At 47.7% G+C, this 20,967-nt stretch overlaps 1 protein-coding gene across 3 annotated transcripts in view; it reads right to left on the bottom strand.

Moving 5' to 3' along the window:
- Positions 1-13,368, bottom strand: part of LOC126574243 (uncharacterized) — a 43,465-nt gene extending 30,097 nt beyond the window's left edge. Inside the window, exons 1-2 of one of the 3 annotated variants that reach the window (XM_050234311.1) lie at positions 13,250-13,368; positions 10,870-11,568 (exon numbers count right to left, since the gene is read on the bottom strand). In XM_050234311.1, the coding sequence (XP_050090268.1) occupies positions 10,870-11,418 (549 nt within the window). In that variant the 5' untranslated portion in view covers positions 11,419-11,568; positions 13,250-13,368. The other 2 variants (XM_050234312.1, XM_050234310.1) reach the window with 2 other exon arrangements.
- Between the last annotated feature and the right edge of the window lie 7,599 nt (positions 13,369-20,967).

Raw genomic sequence — 20,967 nt, 5'->3', positions numbered from 1 at the left:
CCAACTGTCCCACCTTCATAAAGTGCATAATTGAAAGGGAGTGGACCAGTGGGTTTGTCGCATTCCAAACAAATCAGCCCGCGGTTACCCAACAAATGTGTCGGCGTTCATGGAAACGCATAAAGAAGAAACAAGTTTCTGTCTCATAAAATCGGAAGATAACGTAATACCGACGCGTTATCACGCTGGTTAGCGAGGGCCAGTCACCGTGCGTCACTTTGGAAAGCATTATCATAGTTATCGCCCTATTCCCTCCCGCCCACCCGCTCTCTCTCTCTCTCTCTCTCTTGATCATGTGCATGTGCCGAAGCGTAACAATTCCGGCGAGAGTATTTCAGGGCCCAAGGGTACACGGACCGGAGAGAAAAACTAAATGCATTTGCCAGCGTGACTCGAGCGCTTCCGCTAGTGACAAAACCCTTTGCGGCGCGGCGTTGCGGTGTTATCAAACGGATCAAAAAGGATCGAAATGCAGACGATGCAACCGTTGCTGCAGGATGACCTCAAGGGTGGCAGAGGTCCGAGCCTCCAGGGCCATCCTCATCTAGCGATCATCTATGATGTTCCAGTTATTCAAATGCAGCACCCCCTGCACGCTACTGCCCCGCGAAGATCGCTAATCAGACGAGTGCCAAGACGAACGAGGGACCGTACTCAGCTGGAGCTCGATCGTTGCCTGTTGGCGTGAGTTATGCTAATGACAGCAGCTGCTGCTGGTGGTGGTGTTGATGGTGCGGTTGCAGCCACCATCAGTGGCCCTCAGACCGTGTGTGTTATCGAGCATGGCATTGAGCCAAGGAAAACCAGTTCCAGTTCGGAACGGATGGAAGCACTACGATGACAAAGCGAGCGTCCAAACATGATTTGGCTCCGAACTGGACGATATGGACATTCCCTTTACCGCAGCACCGCTGCTGTGGGTTGCAGTTCATTGTTCCTGATCACCGGCACACCGTTTACGATTATTACCTCCAGCTTCAATTGTTGTCGAACTGTCACGGTAATTCCAAGACGTACCCTCCCGGACGGATGACGGAAACAATCAGCTGAAGCACATGATCATAATTATGAGCTTTTACGCGAAGACGGTCCTCGCGATGACTTGTTAAACCGTTCACTTTGTCGCTGTCGCTACTGATGCTGCTGCTGCTGCTGCTGCTGACTCTCACGTCTCTTCAGCCGAAGTAATTGGCCAGCAAGAGTAATGAGCCGGTGATGAGGAGCGCGAGGTTGGGGGTTTTTTTTTTGTCGCAAAGAAGGCGTCCGCAGAACCAATAACTGGTCAATGTCGCCCCGGGGGCAAGGTAACAGAAAGGGAAGCGCACATACATCACGTGTTTTTGCGGCTGGCCGATTGGTTGATGTCGTCCTAGCGGGCTGGTTGCGAGTAATGAGCGAGTGACGGCGTAAGAGGCTGACTCACCTGATCAGCAGATCTAAACCGATGGGTGATAAATCAATTACCAATCGAATGGAGGCACTAGCTAAACGCTGGCATGCACGCAGTGAAGTGTCTTAAAATAGAACTGTGTTGGCCTTGAAATGGCCAACGGAATGGGTACGAAAAGATTGTTTGCTCGTGCGAGATCCTTTCTTACAAGATGCTCGGCGTATTTTATGAACTTCCTCATCCCCGCTGGCCTCATAAAATCCGCTGGCCAACGACGGACCCTGAGCGACCACAAGGCGTACATTCAAATTAGCACCAGCAGATATCGGTGTCGCTGTCGTAAAACCGTTCGCGCTGATGCGTACATTTCCGTTTCGATGCGTATCGCCGGGAGGGATATCTGATCAGATGAGGCTCCGATGAAGAGCAACGCAATGAGGAGTCGAGGAGGGGGAGAATGTTACAAGAATTCCTGCCCCCCCGTTTTGCAAGTGACGAGGACGATGTTCGTTTCGTTGCGAAATCTCTGTCCCCCCTAGAGCGAGAGCGCTTTGAAATGTGCACAACTTCCAAAAGATCGCATCTCCATCATCTTCGGGTGCTGGCGTGGGAGCCACGGAGCTATACAGTGCCGCCGGTGACGGCACTGGAGCTGTCGAGCTCGCGCTGTTCTATTTTATGATCCAAGACACTGGCTCGAAGGAGGGAGAGCGAGCGCATAAGCGAAATGCCCCCAATGCCATCAAATCGGTGACTCGCTTGCGCGACTTGCAAGGGAGCTAAAACCCCCGAAGGCCTACGATCGTCAGCGTCACCAGTGAAGGGAGAACTGATCAAGCTCGTTTTAATAAGGAGCTTGTGGAGAGCAGGGAAAAAAGGACAGAAAAACGGAATTAGCGTACCATCGGCAGGAGGACAGATGTTTATCGTGCTGGTCCACGATCACGCTCGCGAGATGACTGGTGCGAATGCGAGTGAACTATGCGAGTGACCTCGCATAAACCGACTTTTCGGTATTTCCTGCGCATGTACTGACTCAGATGACCCCGAGAGCAAACAGTGACGTGGATAAGGTGCAGCATGATCGCGACTGCTTCTTGTCGATCTGCTCGTCAATTGGTAATTTTTGATATCGGATCAGAATCACAATCATTCTTTTCAAAGGCAAAGCGCATTTACGGAGACAGACATTGTCGCTGTGATCCGCCTTAACCACCACTGTACGTATTAGGCTATCGCGATGCTTAATCGTCTTCGACAACACGACAACGGAGCCGGCGGCCTGCGCTTCAATGTCAACGAGCGCGAAAGCAAAACGCTGAACCACCTGAACTCTGACTTCCTGAGGTTTAGTCGCCGGTCGCAGGTTAAAGGTAGTGGCCCCGTGTCTGGCCATGTCCCGTGAAGGTTTCAACCTATTCACCTGTGCCTGGTGTTCCGTTAGCTTCAACAGACACCATCCTAGACCATCTCGACCGTCTCGAAGCTCGTTAAAGTTGCCGAAAATACATCACACCGTGCGTACCGGTTGCGAGTTGAAGGACGGAACGGGGAACCATTTTTGGACGCCACGCACCGTCTCAGCAGCAGCAGCAGCAAAAGAATGCCCACTGAACGCTGATGTCGTGGGTTTTGCTTTGCGCCATCCTGTTCATCGGCACCTGGTGGAATGTTGAATTTATGATAAGCCGATCGCGACGGATCGCGACCCTCGCGTGTGAGCTGTGTTTCGTTTGCGAGCAGACGAGTTTGCGGTGATGCGGTGATCAATTTGCATCCGGCAACAAGCAAAGAAACTAGATCGCCAACGATCACGCGATCGTTCGCTCGAAGGAGACAAATGAAGCAACACTTTCGAGGAGGAGAAGGAGGAGGAGGTAGCAAGATGGTGATGCTCTTTTCGGAGCGGCCATTGCTTCCTCTTCGGTAGCACCGGTTTCGGGCCGGTGTCGAAACTGAATTGTTATGCGATCGCGGACACACCATTTGAATCACGGTCAAGTTGAAGACGATCATAAATGAATATGATGGCTAGCGCGCAGACGCGAAACTGCACCTCGCACGCACAAGCGAACGCGTTTGTTCCTTTTGTTTGGGCAGATTTACATTTACATTTCAATATGTGGCGCGAGTAGAGGGAGAACAGATGTTGAAGTGTTTCGACGCTGTTCGATTCCGAAATGATCGTGCCCTATAGTTCAAGGACGCCGTTGCTACTGTTGCTGGCAGCTTCAGGGACAGTGTTACCGATTTAAATACTACCGGAGCCTAATGCTCGATGGTGGTGCTACAGATCTATACTTTCCTGATGCTCCTAGGAGCGCTTTGTCATGTTGCATTCATCAATACAACGGTGCCACAATAACATGAAGTCAAAAGAACTCTGGCTCCACCTTTGTATTTGTCTGTCCTTCCTCTTAGCAGCGAATTTCAAGTGACAAACACCGTTCGGCGAGTGATTGTCGAGCAAATCGAAAGAATCCTTTGTGAGGAGAAGTGCTCTCCACTTGGTGGCAACATTATGCAGCAAAGCACAAACACTAAAACCATCACCAAGGGGTGCCTCTACGCTAACGACTTTCCAGCGGTTGCTGTTCCAGTTTTCGCTCCGGATTGCTTTGACCTCATCAGCATCACTCACCCATCTCTGCTTCGAGCACTTCTCCGTTTTCCTTTTCCTTTTCCGTTCCGTGCCGTTCCGTTCCGAGAGACCTTCGAGTGGATCAATTTTGTTAGCATTCACATTCGATCTTGAACCACTTCAAGCCTGTCGTCCGTCCGTCCGTCCGTTGGTTCCGAGGCGTTCAAAACGATTATTATTATGATACATTAGGTAACCGGTATCCCCCGGGGAGGAGCGCGACGAAAGGCGAAAGTGATCAAAACCTCGAAAATGCGGGGGCCGACGCCAACGCACGCCAGATCGCGGCAGATGAGCATTGATGAGCTGGGCAATCGGTTGCTCCTATCGCTCATGCTCTCTTTCACTCTCTTTCTCTCTCTATCTTTCTGGCTCATCGCCAACGATCTCCTGCTGCTGGCTGCTGCTGCTGATGCTGCTGACCTTCCGTCTTATAAGCGGCGCCGTCGCCATCTTTTTTCGGTTCGGCAAGCGGTCGCGGGCCGGTTGTTTGTAGAATTTATTTTCGGCTACACGGTGCCCCCGGGGTGGGGCCGCTGCTCCGGCATTTAGCATAACTGGATTCACCGGCCACGACGAAAGCGAAGGAGAAATGAGACGCGAGCGAAGCGAAAGGAATTTTCGATTTCGCTCGCTCGTCGTGGTCGATCGAGGAGGATCCACGGTGTCTCTTCCTCTTCTCTGCTCTCCTCTGCTCTGCTCTGCCTGCCTTCAGGGCAGAACGTTCCGGGACGGGCCGTTTGGCGATGCCACTGCCACCACCGCCAGCACCGCTGCCGAGCCGGAATGAAGGTCAACCGCGCGAACCGGCCGATGAAGGCCACGCGTTTTGTGGTGATTGAACCTTCGGAATCGGGGGGAGGATATTATGGATTCTGCTGTCGTTTTGCGGTAGTTTGTGGGGCGGTTGTTTCTGTTTATTTTTTTGTGACAATATTGTGTATAAAGTCTGAGGATTGTTTTGGGAAGATTTCGTTAAGGTAAGCGAAGTGAGTGAGTTCCTGTGATCAGTGTTTAGAGCGATACCATTTAAAATGAGGGTTAGTGTTTAAAAAAATGTTTTCAAGGGGATAAAACACAATAAAACCCCGTACAACATTAAGATTAAGAAAATCGTTTTGAGAGAAGAAATCAAACAAATTATTTGTGGATCATGTGCCAGACTTTTCAAGGTAATGCAAGTATACGTCAATGAAAGGCCCTGTTTTATACAGCTCGAGTTTAATGTAATTGCTGATCATCACAAGTATTTGGTAAATTCACAAATAAAGTAAAATAGTATTTTTATATTATAAAGAGCGATTTATAACCTATTCTTGTCAATAGTATAACAACATGATTAGAAAGATGAGCGATAGTCTTTACAATTGCTTTTGTAATTTACTTTTGTAATTTGGTTGCTGTAATTAGTGGAATTATAGACGCTAATCTGGTAAGTGTTGGTACTTATGAGAATTCTTAATCAGATTATATTAGCAAAAAAAATTAAAATTCATTCGCTAGCTTAGTAAATACTAACGCACCAACAACAAAGTTTAGTACCAGTCAAACTACAGGATTAAGTATTTTTCATTAAAACGGTTACCAATTTAGAAAATTTTTAATTTTTTTTAAAGAAAACAGTTGTTGAAAAAAAGGAAAAATGTTAATCCTTCGATTTGAATCCAGTTGAAATGCTAGTCACTGGTAATAGCTATAGAATTTAAAATCTTCTTCAACAAAATAAAACATAATTTCGTAGTTACTCTAGCCGAGCTGTACAGACAACTCCACACCGATCGGGAGTAAGTGAACTCTTCGGTCTAATACCATCACCATCATCTACCGCACCATTGTCTGTCACGATCTATCGCTTCATTGCTATGCATCTCCATCGCCATCCTCCCTTCCTCCTTATGCACCGCCATGGGGCAGATGGGTTAGCTCCGGCCAGCCGACCAGGAGTCGGATGGCATTTAGATGGCGGTGCAATGCGATGCAATTGGGGCCGCTGAACGTGATGGGTGAAACCAAAGTAAAACCCCGGTGTTATATGTACCCCCGTGTGTCAGGCGCCGCTGCTCATCTCGCTCGCTGCTGGCGCTTCGTCCTTTGTCGACATTCCGATCCCTCGCCTCTGCACCCGATACTCAGTCACGCAGACCCTTTTAGGATGACCTTTGCACGCCAGGGCCCGTAAAGATGCATTCGCGATCGCGTGAAGCAGCACCTGCGCCCTGCGGTGACGGAACCGTGGCAAGTGCTACCACCGTGCTGCTGCTGCTGCTGCTGCACCTGAGCCTTGGCTGCTCTATCCGTGGCGCTGCTTCTCGCTTTAAATAGCATCTAAATCACCGAATGGAGCACCACCAGCAAAGTGCATATGGGTACAAGGTGTACTTTATGTTCTTCTACATCTCCAGCATCATCTCGATAGCAGCAGCAGCAGCAACGAAGATAAATGTTTCCATTTTTGCCTTCGCCTTTCGAGGAACAAAGGCTCGACATTACATGCAGCAGATTCGATTTTTGCTTGTCCAAAGCGGGGAAAAGGCTAATGCAAATGGAAAACTCAAAAAAAAAACTCTCGTTGCACTCTTTGCCAAGAACGAAAGAATCATCGTAGACGTTGCTGGCTGCATCGCTGTCGAAAGCAACGATGAAAAACAGCGACCTGAACAACAAAAAATGAAGACAAAAACCTCCCAATGGTTGTGGCAATAGTCACCCTATTCCCATTGAAGTTGATGATGCATTTCCATTAGCCTCGACGGCTGCTGCTCGGTGGGAATGCGTGTTTTTTTTTGTGTGTTTACCTTGGAGTTGCCAACCAATTTCCTTCGGTTGCGGCGTGGGAAGCTACCACAAGACACCTCTGGTGGTGCCCGCCCGGCGCCCCCTTTTGCCTAGAATCAGACAGACATCACAAGCGATCTACTGGAGCACCGGTGCGGCCGCGAGAGGAGATTACACGCGGGCTCAATAGGCCAACCAACTCACGACAGCAGCGCGTGCATAGCGGACACCCCTAGTGGGGTGTGATGGGCCACCCGAGATACCTAAACGATTCATAAAATTGGACGATACGATCCGGTTGATGTCCGCTCCTTTACCGTTGGCATTACCAAATTGGGCACCGGGTGTTTTTATTTTGAGTAATGCCGCGTGCCCAGTGCCGCATGAATTATGTGGAACGATGGGGGAAGGGATGGCGAGAAAGGTGGTTGCACTTTGTTGTTGTTGTTTTCTGACCGATGATGCCCGCTCCCAGGGGGGTCAGATGCTCCAGAAACTCAATGGGCGGCGGTGTGGGCAAATGGACGACATTCTACATGACGATTGTTATCGCAAAGGTCTCTCGCAGTCGTGCTGCGCATGATTGTGATATGCGTGAGCGATTTGAATGATAATTTATGGATCATCTTACGCATATGATCCCCGATCCGATTGTTATGACAATTAGCTGTGATGCAAACAGTTCAAATGGTTGGCGGCTTCTTTCACAAAAATGAATTGTGAACGTGCGTCATCAGTTAGAAATGGGACAAGTCAAGTGTCATTTCTTGAAATTGGGCCACCAAATGGTCATTCTGTTGATAATTGTGTTACTCAATTCGTTAGCTTTTCTGTCTTATCCTTATGCTACCTGCGCTTGGATAACCTTTCAACTGATGCTTCTTTGTTTGCACAGCTATGACAGCATTAATGGCAGCTAAAAAATATATTATTTAATTAAAATAGGATCTTCTCATTTTACAAATCTACTTCATTCTTATTATATAGATCTGCAACAGGACTTTCTAGGTCTAAAGTCTTTATAAATGCGTTAAAGACACGCAAAGTGTAAAAAGGGCTCAAGACAGCTCTCTTGTTACTATAGAATAAGTACAACATTTTGCGATCTGCAATCTTTGGCGCATTTCTACTCTTCGTATGAAATCCTATCGCTCCTTACGGTGTCGATTTCATCTCCAAAAGATCGAACGGCGCCAACAATCAGTGAAAGTGATGGAAAGACCCAAGAGGACTCCACTAAAAGAAGCAGCACCTCTTTATGGGACTTTTGATTAAGAAGTTCGCTTTCTTTGTTTGCTCTTTAAATAATCGACATGATCAGACACGCTTCCTGTGATGCTGCAGTGTAGCAAAACAGGAGACCAGAAACCATTTATCTCTCCTTCCAAATACGTGCAATCTTACACAAGGTAAACTCCGGTGAGACCAAAGCTACACTTCCACTTGGTGCGCTTGCATAATGTACCTCATCCCGTGCAAACGGACAAACTGATGGACAGACGGACAGGCGGACGGATGGGTTAACAGCTTCCAAATTACGCCCCACAACGAACACCCAAACGGCGTGAACAATTGCAAACCTTCTGCTGCTTCTACCTCCAAACCACCGTTGCGATGCGCCCCACGACCCGACTTGATTTGCTGTTTGCTGTTTCCGCGTTTGCTTAGCAATCGATCTAGCCTTTCACGAATTGTCCAAAAAGAAAAAAATCGATTTCCCCGATGGCCCGATGACCCGGACCGCAATCAAGCGGCTGCCCAATTAGGGATTCGAGGCGCTAAGATTGCCATCGGTTCGCGCACCAATCCATCCGGTCAGCGCGACCACTGCCAGCCGTCGGTAAGGCGTCAAACGCAACGCGTCGCCGTTTCGGTGCTGCGTTTATGGCTACCATTTGCGAGCCCGTCAAACGCCATATTCGATCAAGTGTTCCTTCCAATCGCCACCGGTCGGCCCGAAATATTGCGTGAACTTTCAGCAACCACGCAACGTAACCCAAATTGAGGGGTCGTGGATCGGAGGGGTAGTTCAATCTAAGTTCAGGAGGGTGTAGAAGACACTTCCTGCTTGGTTTATGGGTATCACTTCGTTAGCTTCGGCCACAAAGCCTCAGCAAACGGCCACAAACTATGAGGAGCCCAAGCCCAACCGTCGTCAAGATTCCACGAAAGGTCAAGCGCTTGAGCGAAGAGTGACTCGTGAAAAGTTCGCGAAAAGCCTCTCGTGAACTCCAAACCTTGTGCATCACAACGAATCCAGGGGAGGATCCGATTGATCGGTTCGAAAACACGCGACATCCAATCTGCCCAATCTGCCCAATGTCGCGACACGCAATTACATCAGTTTCGCCCCAAAACTTCGCACGCTGCGTCGGTGGCACATTGGATTGGAGCGTGAGCTAATTTCGCGTGACACGTTTGATTGATTATCCATCAGATAGCGGTGCTGTTGCTGCTGTTGCTGCCTTGGTGAGGCTTACTAGTAAAGAGGAGATGAGGAGAGGTGACGAACCACGTGCTCGCGCTCTCTCCGTCTTCATCCATCTTTCGCATCGGGGTCTGATGATGATGAGATTTCTGACGGATCGAGGTCATATAAGTGGCGTAAACGGCGGTGCGTTCGGCAATTCATCGAAGGCTGACTCCCGAAGCGCTGCGTGTTCGTGATCGTGAGTAATACGCGTGTGGTGCTACGAGACGAGATGAAACGAAACTATTTTTGGGAACGGAAGCCCCTGTGGTGGTCAGAACTTGAATGAAATCGCCTCCATCTCGATTCGCCTTCCAATTTGGAATTGATGTACTATTTCCGTCGCGCGTTCGATCAACACTAATCTCAGGTAGCGTCGCGATTGCTGATTGGAGAGGAACTAGGATCACTAGAAGGCTGAAGGCCAATCATGATTATGTGGACCATAACCTCCCGAAGAAGTCAATTTCAAATAGAACTCAATTTCCAAGTCAATCTGAATGATCCTTGAAATGTTCTGCCCAAAATATTATTAAGGGGGGGCTTCGGTATTCCATTATTTTTTGTGACATATGTTTTTAACATTTTTCCCTGAAAGCTGATCCTTTCGAGAGTATTGTGTAAAAGTTTTGGATCAATCGAAGAAAAACTGACAAAGATACAGATTTTTGAAAATCCGCGATTCATACAAGGCTCCATGCAGCTCGCTACTTTGAAGAGCGTTTCCCTGAACCAACGTTTTCAAAATCGGTACCCATCGTACCGTAAAAACTACTGGGCCGATCGATTTGAAATTTTTAACACATAATCTGCACACTTTTTGCCTGGTAGCTCCGTCGAGAGATCATTAAAATTGATGATACTTTTTTTAAAACAAATCTGTAAAGCTCGTTCTTTTTTTACAGAATCGCAAAAAGCATCACTTCTTCAACTTCAAAAATCTGCCAAAAATCGAAAAATTGGAATATCAACAAAAACTCTCCAAAGTTACCTAGATAAACTTATAACCTTTCTAACGAATATCGATTTGTATGTTTCAGATGATCCGTCATGTCGCTACGATGGAAACCGTAAAAAGTATCTTTTCGTCGACACGACTTCCTAAATTTGATGCCATGGAATAGTTTGTACATGAATGTTGCTCAAAACTATATCAAATATTCTTCAAAAGTTGTAGATGAATATGCCATTTATTTGCATAAATAAAGTTGAATGGTTACGTCACAAAAAATCGTCAAAAAAGGGCCTTTTTTGGCCCGAAAATGCCGAAGTCCCCCCTTAAGGGACATTCTAGACAAGGTTCTCGTTTTGTAATCCCTTGTTCAGATTAAATAATCAAAGAATATACGCTGGTTATTCTATTTTCTATCTTCGTAAGATTTCAGGCCTTTAAATTGACTAACTTAAAGAGAACTGACAGTTCACCTGTTTCGATAATTTAATGTTCAACTTAATGTTTAATTTAATGTTTAATGACCAATTCATGGAGATCGTTTTAATTTGAATTAATCATTCGTATCATTCAGTTTATGGTCCCTCTAAAAGTCCCAGTATTGTGTAAAGATCAATTAAAGCTCTCCACTAGCAACTTACCACTTCTCGATCCATCTGCAGAATGTACTGAAATCGCCCGATATCGCTGATGGTGAGCTCCTTGCCACCGAGCCCATGCGCAAAACGTCCAGCATGGCCAGGACTCTCGCCAACCACCTCAGCGGCCGCCTCGGTCAGCTGTCCTTCACCGTAGAACTGTATATTCCGTCCATAGAGATCCTCCTCATCACCGTTGCGTTGCTGCTGTTCCGGTGTCACCGTTGCCCGGCGGCTAACACTGAGCTGCCGAGGTCCTCTTGGTGGTGGTGGCGGTGGTGGTAGCTGCCGGCTACCGGCCGACGAGCGACTCCCGGCCAGCACGGTCGACTGTTCCGACAAGCCGCCACCGGTGCCGCTACCGCTTTCGATGGAAAACCGATCCTCGTCCGTCGTTCCGGCATCCGGGCGCGTGGAAATGATGTTATAGGAGCTGCGCAGTGGCGATGGCGAACTGTTTCCACTTCCGCCACTGCCAGTACCACCACCATTGCCACCAACCTTCGTCTTGTGCAGCTTCGGGTTGTGCACGTTGTATTGTTTGTTTACCATTGTTGTGTTGGACTGTTTAGTTTTTTTTTCTGCCCTTTTTCGCACTCCGTATCCGTATCTCCCGCTACCACCAACTCCACTTTCTTCACCTTACACACGCGCGCACATACGCGTTACACACATACAACGACTCACTACAGTTGCGGTTTGCTGTCTGGTTGTAGACAGAGGGAACGAAATGAAATTAAACGTGAACCGAACCTGAATAGTTCGGTGTGGCCGATGAAAATGAAAGTGAAAAATCGGAAAACAGCCAGCACACCTTGGGTCTAGCCCCAATTCATAAGGTTCTATTGTTTCGAACGGGGAGAGTTAGTTTTGGGAAAGGAGGTTGCAATCGGATACGCAAGAGGCGCAGTGGACGAAACGATCGGTCAAATCAATTAAAAGCTGTTACCTGGTGGCCGTGGGAATCACTTTCCTTCCAAACGGCACGTGCCACCAGAGAGGAAAGTGAAAAAGGGGAAAATACTTGCTAGTGGTTGAGTCAGAACAGTGGAAAAGGAAAAAAAGCAATTGGTTACGAAGTGAATGGTGATCGCAATGAAACACTTTCGAAAAATCATAACCTATTAATCAGAAAGCTCTTGAAACACTTTAAAAAGTAAAGGAAATGTGTTAAAGAATGTGCAAAAGGACGAAATTCATTCAAATGAGTTGATAATGTTGAAAAAAAAATGAATTGCCTTAAAAGCACTTTTGTGAAGAAAAAAAACAACAGACGAAAGAAGAACGATTACCGCACGCAATCGCGGAGAAGTGATAAACTAATTAAATTTACTCTTATTGAAACCTCATCGCAATAAACGGTAGTGTTTTGGGGAGGGTGCAACGATGTAGAAAAGCAATCCGCAGGTAAGGTATGGACACGCGAACCCAGTGGGAGTAGAGAAGAAAGGCACTACCGAATACCGGCGACACGGTAATGAAGCGTTATAAAGCATCTTTTCCTCCTTTTTCCGGATCGAATTCGATCCGATCCGATCCGCTCTGGTGTTGTCGTTTGCCAGCAGCAGCAGCAGCAGCAGCAGCAGCAGCAGCAGCAGCAACAGCAGCAAAACTTGTTTTCAATCCATCGTTCAATCCAGTCCCCAGCACCACCGGGGGGGGGGGGGGGGGAAAGGGTCCCCGAATCGTAAAGTCTGCGGTCGTTAAATTTTAAATCAATTTAAGCGAACTAATAAAACTGAAGCCGATTCGCTTTGCGTCCATTGTGTCTTTTTTTTCTTCTTTCTTTCTTTCTTTCCCCTCTTTCTTTTCCCATTTCTCCATTTTGGTTTTGTGTTTTCTTTTTTCGGAACGGAAAACGAACGTTTGGAAATGTTTTTCATGTTGTTTACGGTTCTAGTGCCGTCTTGGCGATCGTTTCGTAACACTAGACAGAGAAGAAGAAAACGCTCTCCGCAGGTCCACACTCACAGGCACTCCACACAGAACACCACTTTCACAAAACAGTCATTCACCGCTCGCGATCTTCGACCGCGATCCGAAAACGCATTACCGTTCCGTTGTCGGAGGTCAAGTAACCCTTCGGCCGGAGTGGCAGGTCGCGGGTTCACTGGAACGGATCCACGAGGGTGGCGCACCTCACGTCCACGCTCGCTCACTCGCTCTCTTTCTCTGCGACCGCACGCACGCAAGCTGCACGATCCTTGACACGATCACTTTTCACTTTGTCTCACACTTTGGCACCCCCAGAAACCAACAAACCAACCAACCAACCAGACAATACACAGCCACTCCGGCACCCCCCCCTTGTTTTGTTGCTGCACGCTGCAAAGGCGCTGGGCAGGTCAATTGAATCGTACAAACGCTCGCTCTTGGCCGTCACTTGCCTCAATCTACTGAATGCAACGCAAACGGGACGCAACGGTCTCCCCCGAAAAGCCTTCCCAAGCGGCCGCGATACAGACACCGCGACGATCATCCAACGACTGAAGCCGAACCGCGTCGCGTCGACGAAAGACTTCAATGCAGCTGCAGACGCCGAACGCGCGGATCGCGCGCGTCCAAACGGAACCCTACAACACGATCACCTCTGGCGGCGAGACAGTGGTGAGCTTTCGCGATAATCGCGATCGCGCAGAGCTTTCCGATCGGCATCGTGTTTTCGCGATCGTTCGTTCGCTCGTTTGTTCGTTCGGGACCTTTCTTCACTTTCGGTTTCGTTTGGCACCGGTGCGGCCTCCTTCTCCACCGTGCGGCCGGTCTGGGCGATCAGCTGAGTTGAGGCGAACGCGATCGCCAAAGCGTGCTTTGGAGGATTCACGGGGCCACCGAGCGATGTTACGCGATGCGAGACGTTTGATGGACATGGGAAGTAGAGTAGTAATGCGGATGGTGATGATGATGATGATGATGGTGATGATCATGCTGTTGTTTGCTGCTTCACGCTTCATGTGTTTGATGTGGGCCCGTGTATTTGAAGGCGGCACATTGTTCTTTTTAGTGTGAGGAGTAGTTTGTTGGTAACCTTTTTAGAATGCTAGGATGTTGATTAATATTTTTTGGTTTTTCGTTTTTAAAGGAACGATTGGGTTTTCACAAAGCGTCTCTGTATTTCAAGTTAAACATCTTCCTTTATGCACTGATCAACAACATTTATCATGTTGTTAATGCAGTTCCTTCAAGTAGATTTAAATTTCTTTCGGATTTATATAGGACGATGACGGTCAAGTTAGAAGCATGTTTTATTATCTGTGATATGTATCGGAGATTCGTTTGTTATGTCGTCCTCAATGATGAGAAATGAATTTTGTTTCCTAACAAATACAACTGAAAAAAACATTTTAAATTCATATGTCAAACTAAAGAACGAATTATTAATGCAAGAGCACCTATCGATCTACTTAAATCAATACATGATTGTACTTGCATTTAGATTCTACCAACAATAAAGTTTAATTTGAGATCCAAAATTTAATAATCTTATTATTCGAATAGTTTTCCGCAAAGTAATGTAAGTTTTTCGCTACATCTTGATGGAGCATAAGTAAGAATCGAATTACTATTCAGGAAACTAAAATATTTTATGAGACAATTTACTCATTTCAAGTTGAACAAATATTAACATTTCCATTTCACTGGTATAAGGTGATATATCACGTTATAACGCTAACCATTTGGTATCCAATTTCCAATGTTCATGTGTGTCTTCTGAGACCTCCATTCAGCAAGTTCTAAGCAAGGACATAAAACATTCCTCTAATCCCCGCTATGCATGGTACGCGACACTTTGCACGTTCTACGCTAAACAAAGCCCACACCTTGTTTGTTGCTTTGCCGCCGCACTAAAGTAAGTCAATGACGATCAATAAACAGTTGCTCTTTATATGCACGTTCCGCACATGAAAGTGTCAGCTAGCAGCTAGCAGGAAGCAAGACAAGGAAGGAGTGGACAAATAGAGAGTGAGAGTGGCGTAAGAGATAGAGAGACAGAGAGAGAGATCGAGAATCATTCCGTTAGCCGTCTAAGCATTGCTGATTGATCGATCGATCGACCGACCGATCGACCGACTGATCGACCGATTGACACGCAAGATTGTGCAATGGTCTAGTGATGAGTGAGGGGAGGGTGTTTCCTCGAACAAAGTCACTGCCAGCCAGCGAAGAAGCCAGTGCTGCAATGACAGCATGACGGGTTCTCTCCGTGTAGGATCTTATGCCGAGGATTCGTCCGTGGCCGGAATGGTAAGGAGAAGTTGCATTGCGAACGGTGTATTGGCGTAGGAACATTAGAATAATGAAGCGCTGTCACGAGTGGCTCACGACGCAAAAGAACGGAAATTCCAGACACAACAGCAGCAGAGGTGCAGCATCTCTTGTGCCACGCAACGGATGTTCCATTCATCACTACGAATCGTCTCTGTTCGATCGGAGGTCTGCGTCTGTTGCCTTCACATCATTACTCCTAAATCATAGTGCTCACACCAGCAAAGTGACGCGCCGCCATTTCCGAGCTCTTCTGCAGGAAAGCCCCCACCCCCCCCCCAGGGGACGGGAGAATCTGAACATCAAAACACCCAATTAAGCGAACCGATTGTCAATGTCACTCATCGATATCGACGGTTCGGCGGTATTCAAATTGCACGCAGCCGTTTAATTAAAAAGGCACCGAGTCTCGGTTTCATCGAAAGATGATTGCTGCTGCTGCTGCTGTTCCAGCGATGCCACTGGCACTCTTGACATGGATGATGGCACCAGCGGCTTGCATCACTGGTTAGAACGAGTTCGATCAGGGGGGGGGGGGGGGAACGCCATTTCGCCCTACATGGAATGATAGGTTCCGTGCCGTCGAAACCAAAGACCGAAGGCCACGAGACTTTTGGAGTCTGGCCCAATATATGAGTGGTAAATGATGCCTCCAATCCATCACTCATCAGCACACCGGCCGGACGAGCGGACTGATGGATGGTCTGGTACCAACACCACTCGATCAGTCGTCGATTGGTTTCGCGAAGTGGCGCGACGGCGACCGCGACCCTTTACAAGCACGAGCGGCTCCGGTCGGATTTCAATGATCCACTTTTCGCCGCATACACCGAATTGCTGGCGCGTCCTTTTGTTCCTCCCGCTGAAGATGTGCCGCTTGACATTGATACACGGCCGAGCGAACGCACCGCGCGGCCTGTTATTAAACTTGTTGGACTCCATGATGGTGTCGAATCGAAAGGGTATTATTCGAAGAGTGTACCAGCACAAGGGCAATCCAAAGCGAAGCACCTGGTTTTTTTTTGCGTGATTCTACCAGAAATCCTAATGTCTCAATTCTGCAGCAATTAGCGCAGTTTCCTCGGTTGAACGAAGGGCTTATTCTACACCGAGCATCATCATCATCATCATCATCATCGACAGCGAAAGTGACGAAAGGGTTCACCGGGAACCTTGACAAACTCGGTGGTTCCCACAGTATGTCCCAGCTCGATGCTGGGTGGAACACTTTTTGCTAAGGCGTTGCAAGACGAGGCAGCATGAAGTGGTTGTTGCGCAGCGTGTGATGAGGTGAACCATGTACAAATGGGCTGTGAATGAGAGGCGTTACAGCGGATGACAATCGATAATGAACCAATATTTGCGTATGGTTCTGGAAAAAATCAATTATTTTTGTCTACTCAGGGTCGTCTTTAGCCTTCGAGTGGTTTTGAGCACATTATGGCAACGGAAACAATATGATCTTTCAATGAATCAGTTTGGCTTTTCACCGTTCTTGCATGTTTCGTTTGCCATAAATAAGACATGCTCAATTTATCACTGAATGTGTTTAGTTTTCGATTGAAGATCTGGAAGCCTGTATTTTCCATTCATTTAATTCTTTAAATGTCTATTTTATTGCCGAACATGGTTTTTACTCAACTCAACTCATGTTTAACTTTCAACTGAATATGTTTAACTTTTCGATGGAGTTTTTTTTTTAATTTTTACTAAACATAGTGAACAAAATATAAAATAAAACATGTTAGTCACTCCTTAAGCAATCAATGAAATATGTAAAGCAACACATTACTTGGATTGTTTTGTTACCTATCACTATATAGAATCTAAACAGAATCGCCAATAGGCTAATCGAAAAGAAATCGAAGTAAAAAAAGCGCAAAGGCAGATAGGGTATCTATAACATTTGAGGCAATGTAAAACCGAAAAAGATGCGAATGATTTCACGCGAAAAATTGAACCACCGAAAACTGAAAAGTAAATCGCTTAATTGGGCAGTCTGACCTATGCTAAAGTGCCAAACACACACGCACGCATGTACGCCCAAGGACCCTGGGCCTGGCTGAAGATGAAGAATGTGACATACTTTCGCAAATGACGTTCCCGACCGATGACCGAAAGTTACAGAAAACCAAACCAACGCTTAAAGGTCGCCGGGACGTGGTTTTACTCTTCGTTTTACGATATCCCAGTTCACGTACGGAGGCGCTTCAGTTTCGGCACGCGGACCAGCCGGCCAACCCGCAGGAACCACCGCACGGCCTCCCGTTCGTATGCTCATCACTGGCACCGCTTCATGTCTTGCATCGTGCACGGCAGCCGAGGAGCTCGAGTTTATTTTTAACTATCGCGAAGGATGGGCCCCGTGGTGTCCTTTTGCGGCGTGTTGGTTTTTTTTTCCCAGATCACCCTCCGTGAAGACTGCTGGGGTCATGTATTAATTTTACAATTTTGAACACCACTCGCCATCCCATCATTAAACACAGACACACGTGGGTCTCAAGCGCGCTGACCTTTGCGCGGGCTCGGTGCCAACCGAACTGAATGATCCGTAAAATCGTTCGAACGGAGCAAAAACGAAAAAAAACACGCACGCGAACGCGAGAGTGAGTCGGAGTTTATTAGTTTTGATGCCGACCGAGGTTGCTTCTCCGCTCCGCAGACCCGCTCCAGGTTCTCCCTTCACTGGAAAGGCTCCCCGGATCGGATGGCACGCATCCATCCATCAACGTATCATCGTCGTCGTGAAAAGGAGGGGAGGGTTAAAATGGGGCCTGACGATGGTGATAGTGTAATTGAAAAAAGATCACACGCTCCGGCAGCATGCCCAGATGGAGGGCTACAAGAAGGCCGACGGCCGACGTATGCGTATGCGCATCGTAATTAAGGTCCCCGAGGACAGTTTGCGATCGATACTTATGCATGCAAATGCATGGCAGCTTCTTTGCTTTGCTCACTTTGCTTTTTCCGCGCCAACCTGGAGCCTGGAGGTGATGATGTCGTTTTGGAACGGTTTTTATTGCCATTGAATTCGCTTCACTTCCATTGACAGTGTCGATCGATTGATCGGTTCGCTCCCTTCCGAGCAACAGTGCCGGGCATGCAGTTTATGAAAAAGGCTTGGAATATTTTTATTTCCTTAAAATATGTGCCTAAAAAAATATTTCATTTTTATTGTGAAATATTACTGTAATACTATTTCCCGACAGTGTATGTGATAACATAAAACAGAAATGAGGAAGAGAATTTATTGCGCTGTCTAAACATGACGCATAATCCATTTTGTTTGACTAATAAAGAAACAATTTGATGAAAGGTTTGCATTGATTTCCCTACACCATTTTTCGTATTGATTCGTTTCCGTATTAATATTCGAATGGTAGAATAAACCAAATGCTGCACAATATTTCCCTGTAGCGTCACTAATTTGATTTAAAAAAAACCACAGGATTCTTATCATCAAAATCTTCTTTTAAATTATAAACAAACGCGTATTAACGACCAGCACTGTGTGCAATCTTAGCAGCCCGCTGATGTAAAACGCTTACTTTGTTGCAGCTTACCCTTTATACGCTACTCGATAAACGGTTCGGCGAGATTACATCAGCTCGCTAGTTGCTAATTGCTTAATCACTTCTTAAGTCCCGATAATGGAGCTCCCGATCAAGGGTGCTGTTGATGCGGAGGAGGTTTTATTCGCCCCCAAAAAAGTCTATCCCTTTTGTGCTTTGTAATGATGTTACTTAGTGTTTTTTTTATCAAAATCACTTCCAAAACGGGAGGTTGTTTGGAGAGTGCATGTGCATCGACATGCAAACCACCAGCTGTTCCTCGGTTCAAACCCACTTCCCCGGGTAGGTTACAATTAAAAACATAATAATAACATACCAGGGCGGGCCGGGCACGACCGCCATTTATCATGCTGGGGTCGTTGCGTGCAAAAGGGGAACCGTGCTGCGATGCGGTGCGGTGCGTTGCGGTGGTGTTTGATAAACGCCGGACGTGATTACACCGCGTGGCCCCCCAGTGGCCCAGCGGAGGAACGCCGAGGCCAATGTATTTGGAATTTCCCGCTCACGATCGGTCCGGTTGCAGGACTTCCATGGCCAGCGAGGCCAACAAACCCTCAGCCTTCGATCGGGATGAGGGAAATGCCGGGCCTCTACCGCATGCCACGGTTACGCACCCGCCACGCTTAGTGCGCACACACATGGCTTATGCTGCCGAAGAGGTTAATCCTATCGTGGCGCGCGACGTTTAGGTGTTATGAGTGCCGTGGGCGAAGCGTAATTTGTTTCCTGACCTGCCCAGCCCAGCCCAGTCCTGCCCAGTGCTGTGCATGCCATTCAGGGATTATTGGGAGGCCGATCGAAGGAGCCAGCTCACAAAATCCTCCCAGAGAGCACCGATCGCCGGCGCCAAACATCACAAACGATCTGGAACGAATCGCGAGACTTGCCCTATCACGGTGCTCGTGCGCCATGCTTAATCGTGCGTTGCTGTTGCTGTTGTTGAGAAGCGAAGAAACAAAACAAAAATGAATTTAACATAATACCCTCCCCTCATTCTTCTCTTCCGCTCCTTGAACGTTGCTCACATCGCATCCATCAGCAACATCATGAATATCTTCCCACGGAATTATGACACGTTTGCTCACAACACGATCGTGCGTGCGTGCGTGCGTGCGTGCGTTGTAGCAGCGGAATGAGCATCCCTCGTTAGCCCTCGCAGGCCCACACGCTGGTGATTTACCTGCCTCTCGGTGGGTGTGCGTGAAGGAGGATTTCATTTGTTTTCCATGCTAAACGATCGCTCGAACGATCGAGTCATCAAATGTGCATTAGCGAGGCGCTAAACTGTGGCGTCGAAAGCTCACTAATTTCAGGCCCCCGGCCAGGCCACGTCGAGAAGTTCCTGATCAGATGTTCGGTGGATTGAAGCAACCTAATCGACACCATTTTCTCACCATTTTTCCCGCGAAAACCAGGAACGAGAAGTTTCAAGAAGAAGATCACGCGCTGTCCATAACCGCGCCACAGTGAACTGGTGCTGGTGCTGTGAAATCCTCTGGCACAACGAGCCTACCACCAGGCAAGTTCCGCCATTGGAAACCGCCGTGCTTCTCCCGATCAGATCTCTGGAGCGAGTGCGCCGATCGAATGGAGATCGAAGGCTGGCGAAGGAGGAGGATCGTGCCGAGTGTTGCGTCACGCCCGCGCTACATAAAATTCCTGGCACAGACCGGGATGCTACGCTTATGTCATTGGTGAAGCTTCCAAAGCGTCGACGACGTCGCCGACCGATGGGATCGCTAGATCGACTATGAAGCGCGATCCCGTCCACGGAGGCGCCGAGTATTGTTTCTTCTTTCTTCCCCCCCGGTTCAGTGGGGGCGGAGATGATGATGATGATGATGCTGATGCTCAGATGCTGAGGGCATGTCAATATGCCCCTTCGATGTTGTGGGGCGTTGTGTGTATAACCGGCCATTGAGCGGTCCAAAACCCTATGGTTGGTCTTTATTTCTGTTTTGGATTTCTAATGATGCCCGGTCCGCGACAACGGAGTGTATAAGGTTTCCCGCTGGATTGTCTGGTGACCCAAATCTGCTCCGTAGAGATGTCGGTGGAGGATTCCCCGGACTTGTGTTGAGTAAGTGGTGATGCTGATTCCCTCAGGTGCTTGCCAAAGAAGAATCAGTTAACTGGCCCGTAAAACCCACCCCGGAACGAATTACACGCTCGAGCGGCCAATCACGGGAATGCTCAGCTAGCGGAGCAACGGGAAGGAGTTTGATCGATTTTCGACCGCATCACCTACCTTCCACACCACGGCCAA

Source organism: Anopheles aquasalis, chromosome 3 (assembly GCF_943734665.1).
Source record: "Anopheles aquasalis chromosome 3, idAnoAquaMG_Q_19, whole genome shotgun sequence".
Classification (NCBI taxonomy): Eukaryota; Metazoa; Arthropoda; class Insecta; order Diptera; family Culicidae; genus Anopheles; species Anopheles aquasalis.
The sequence above is the reverse complement of the archived record's forward strand: the minus strand, read 5'-3'. Positions and strand labels throughout refer to the sequence as shown.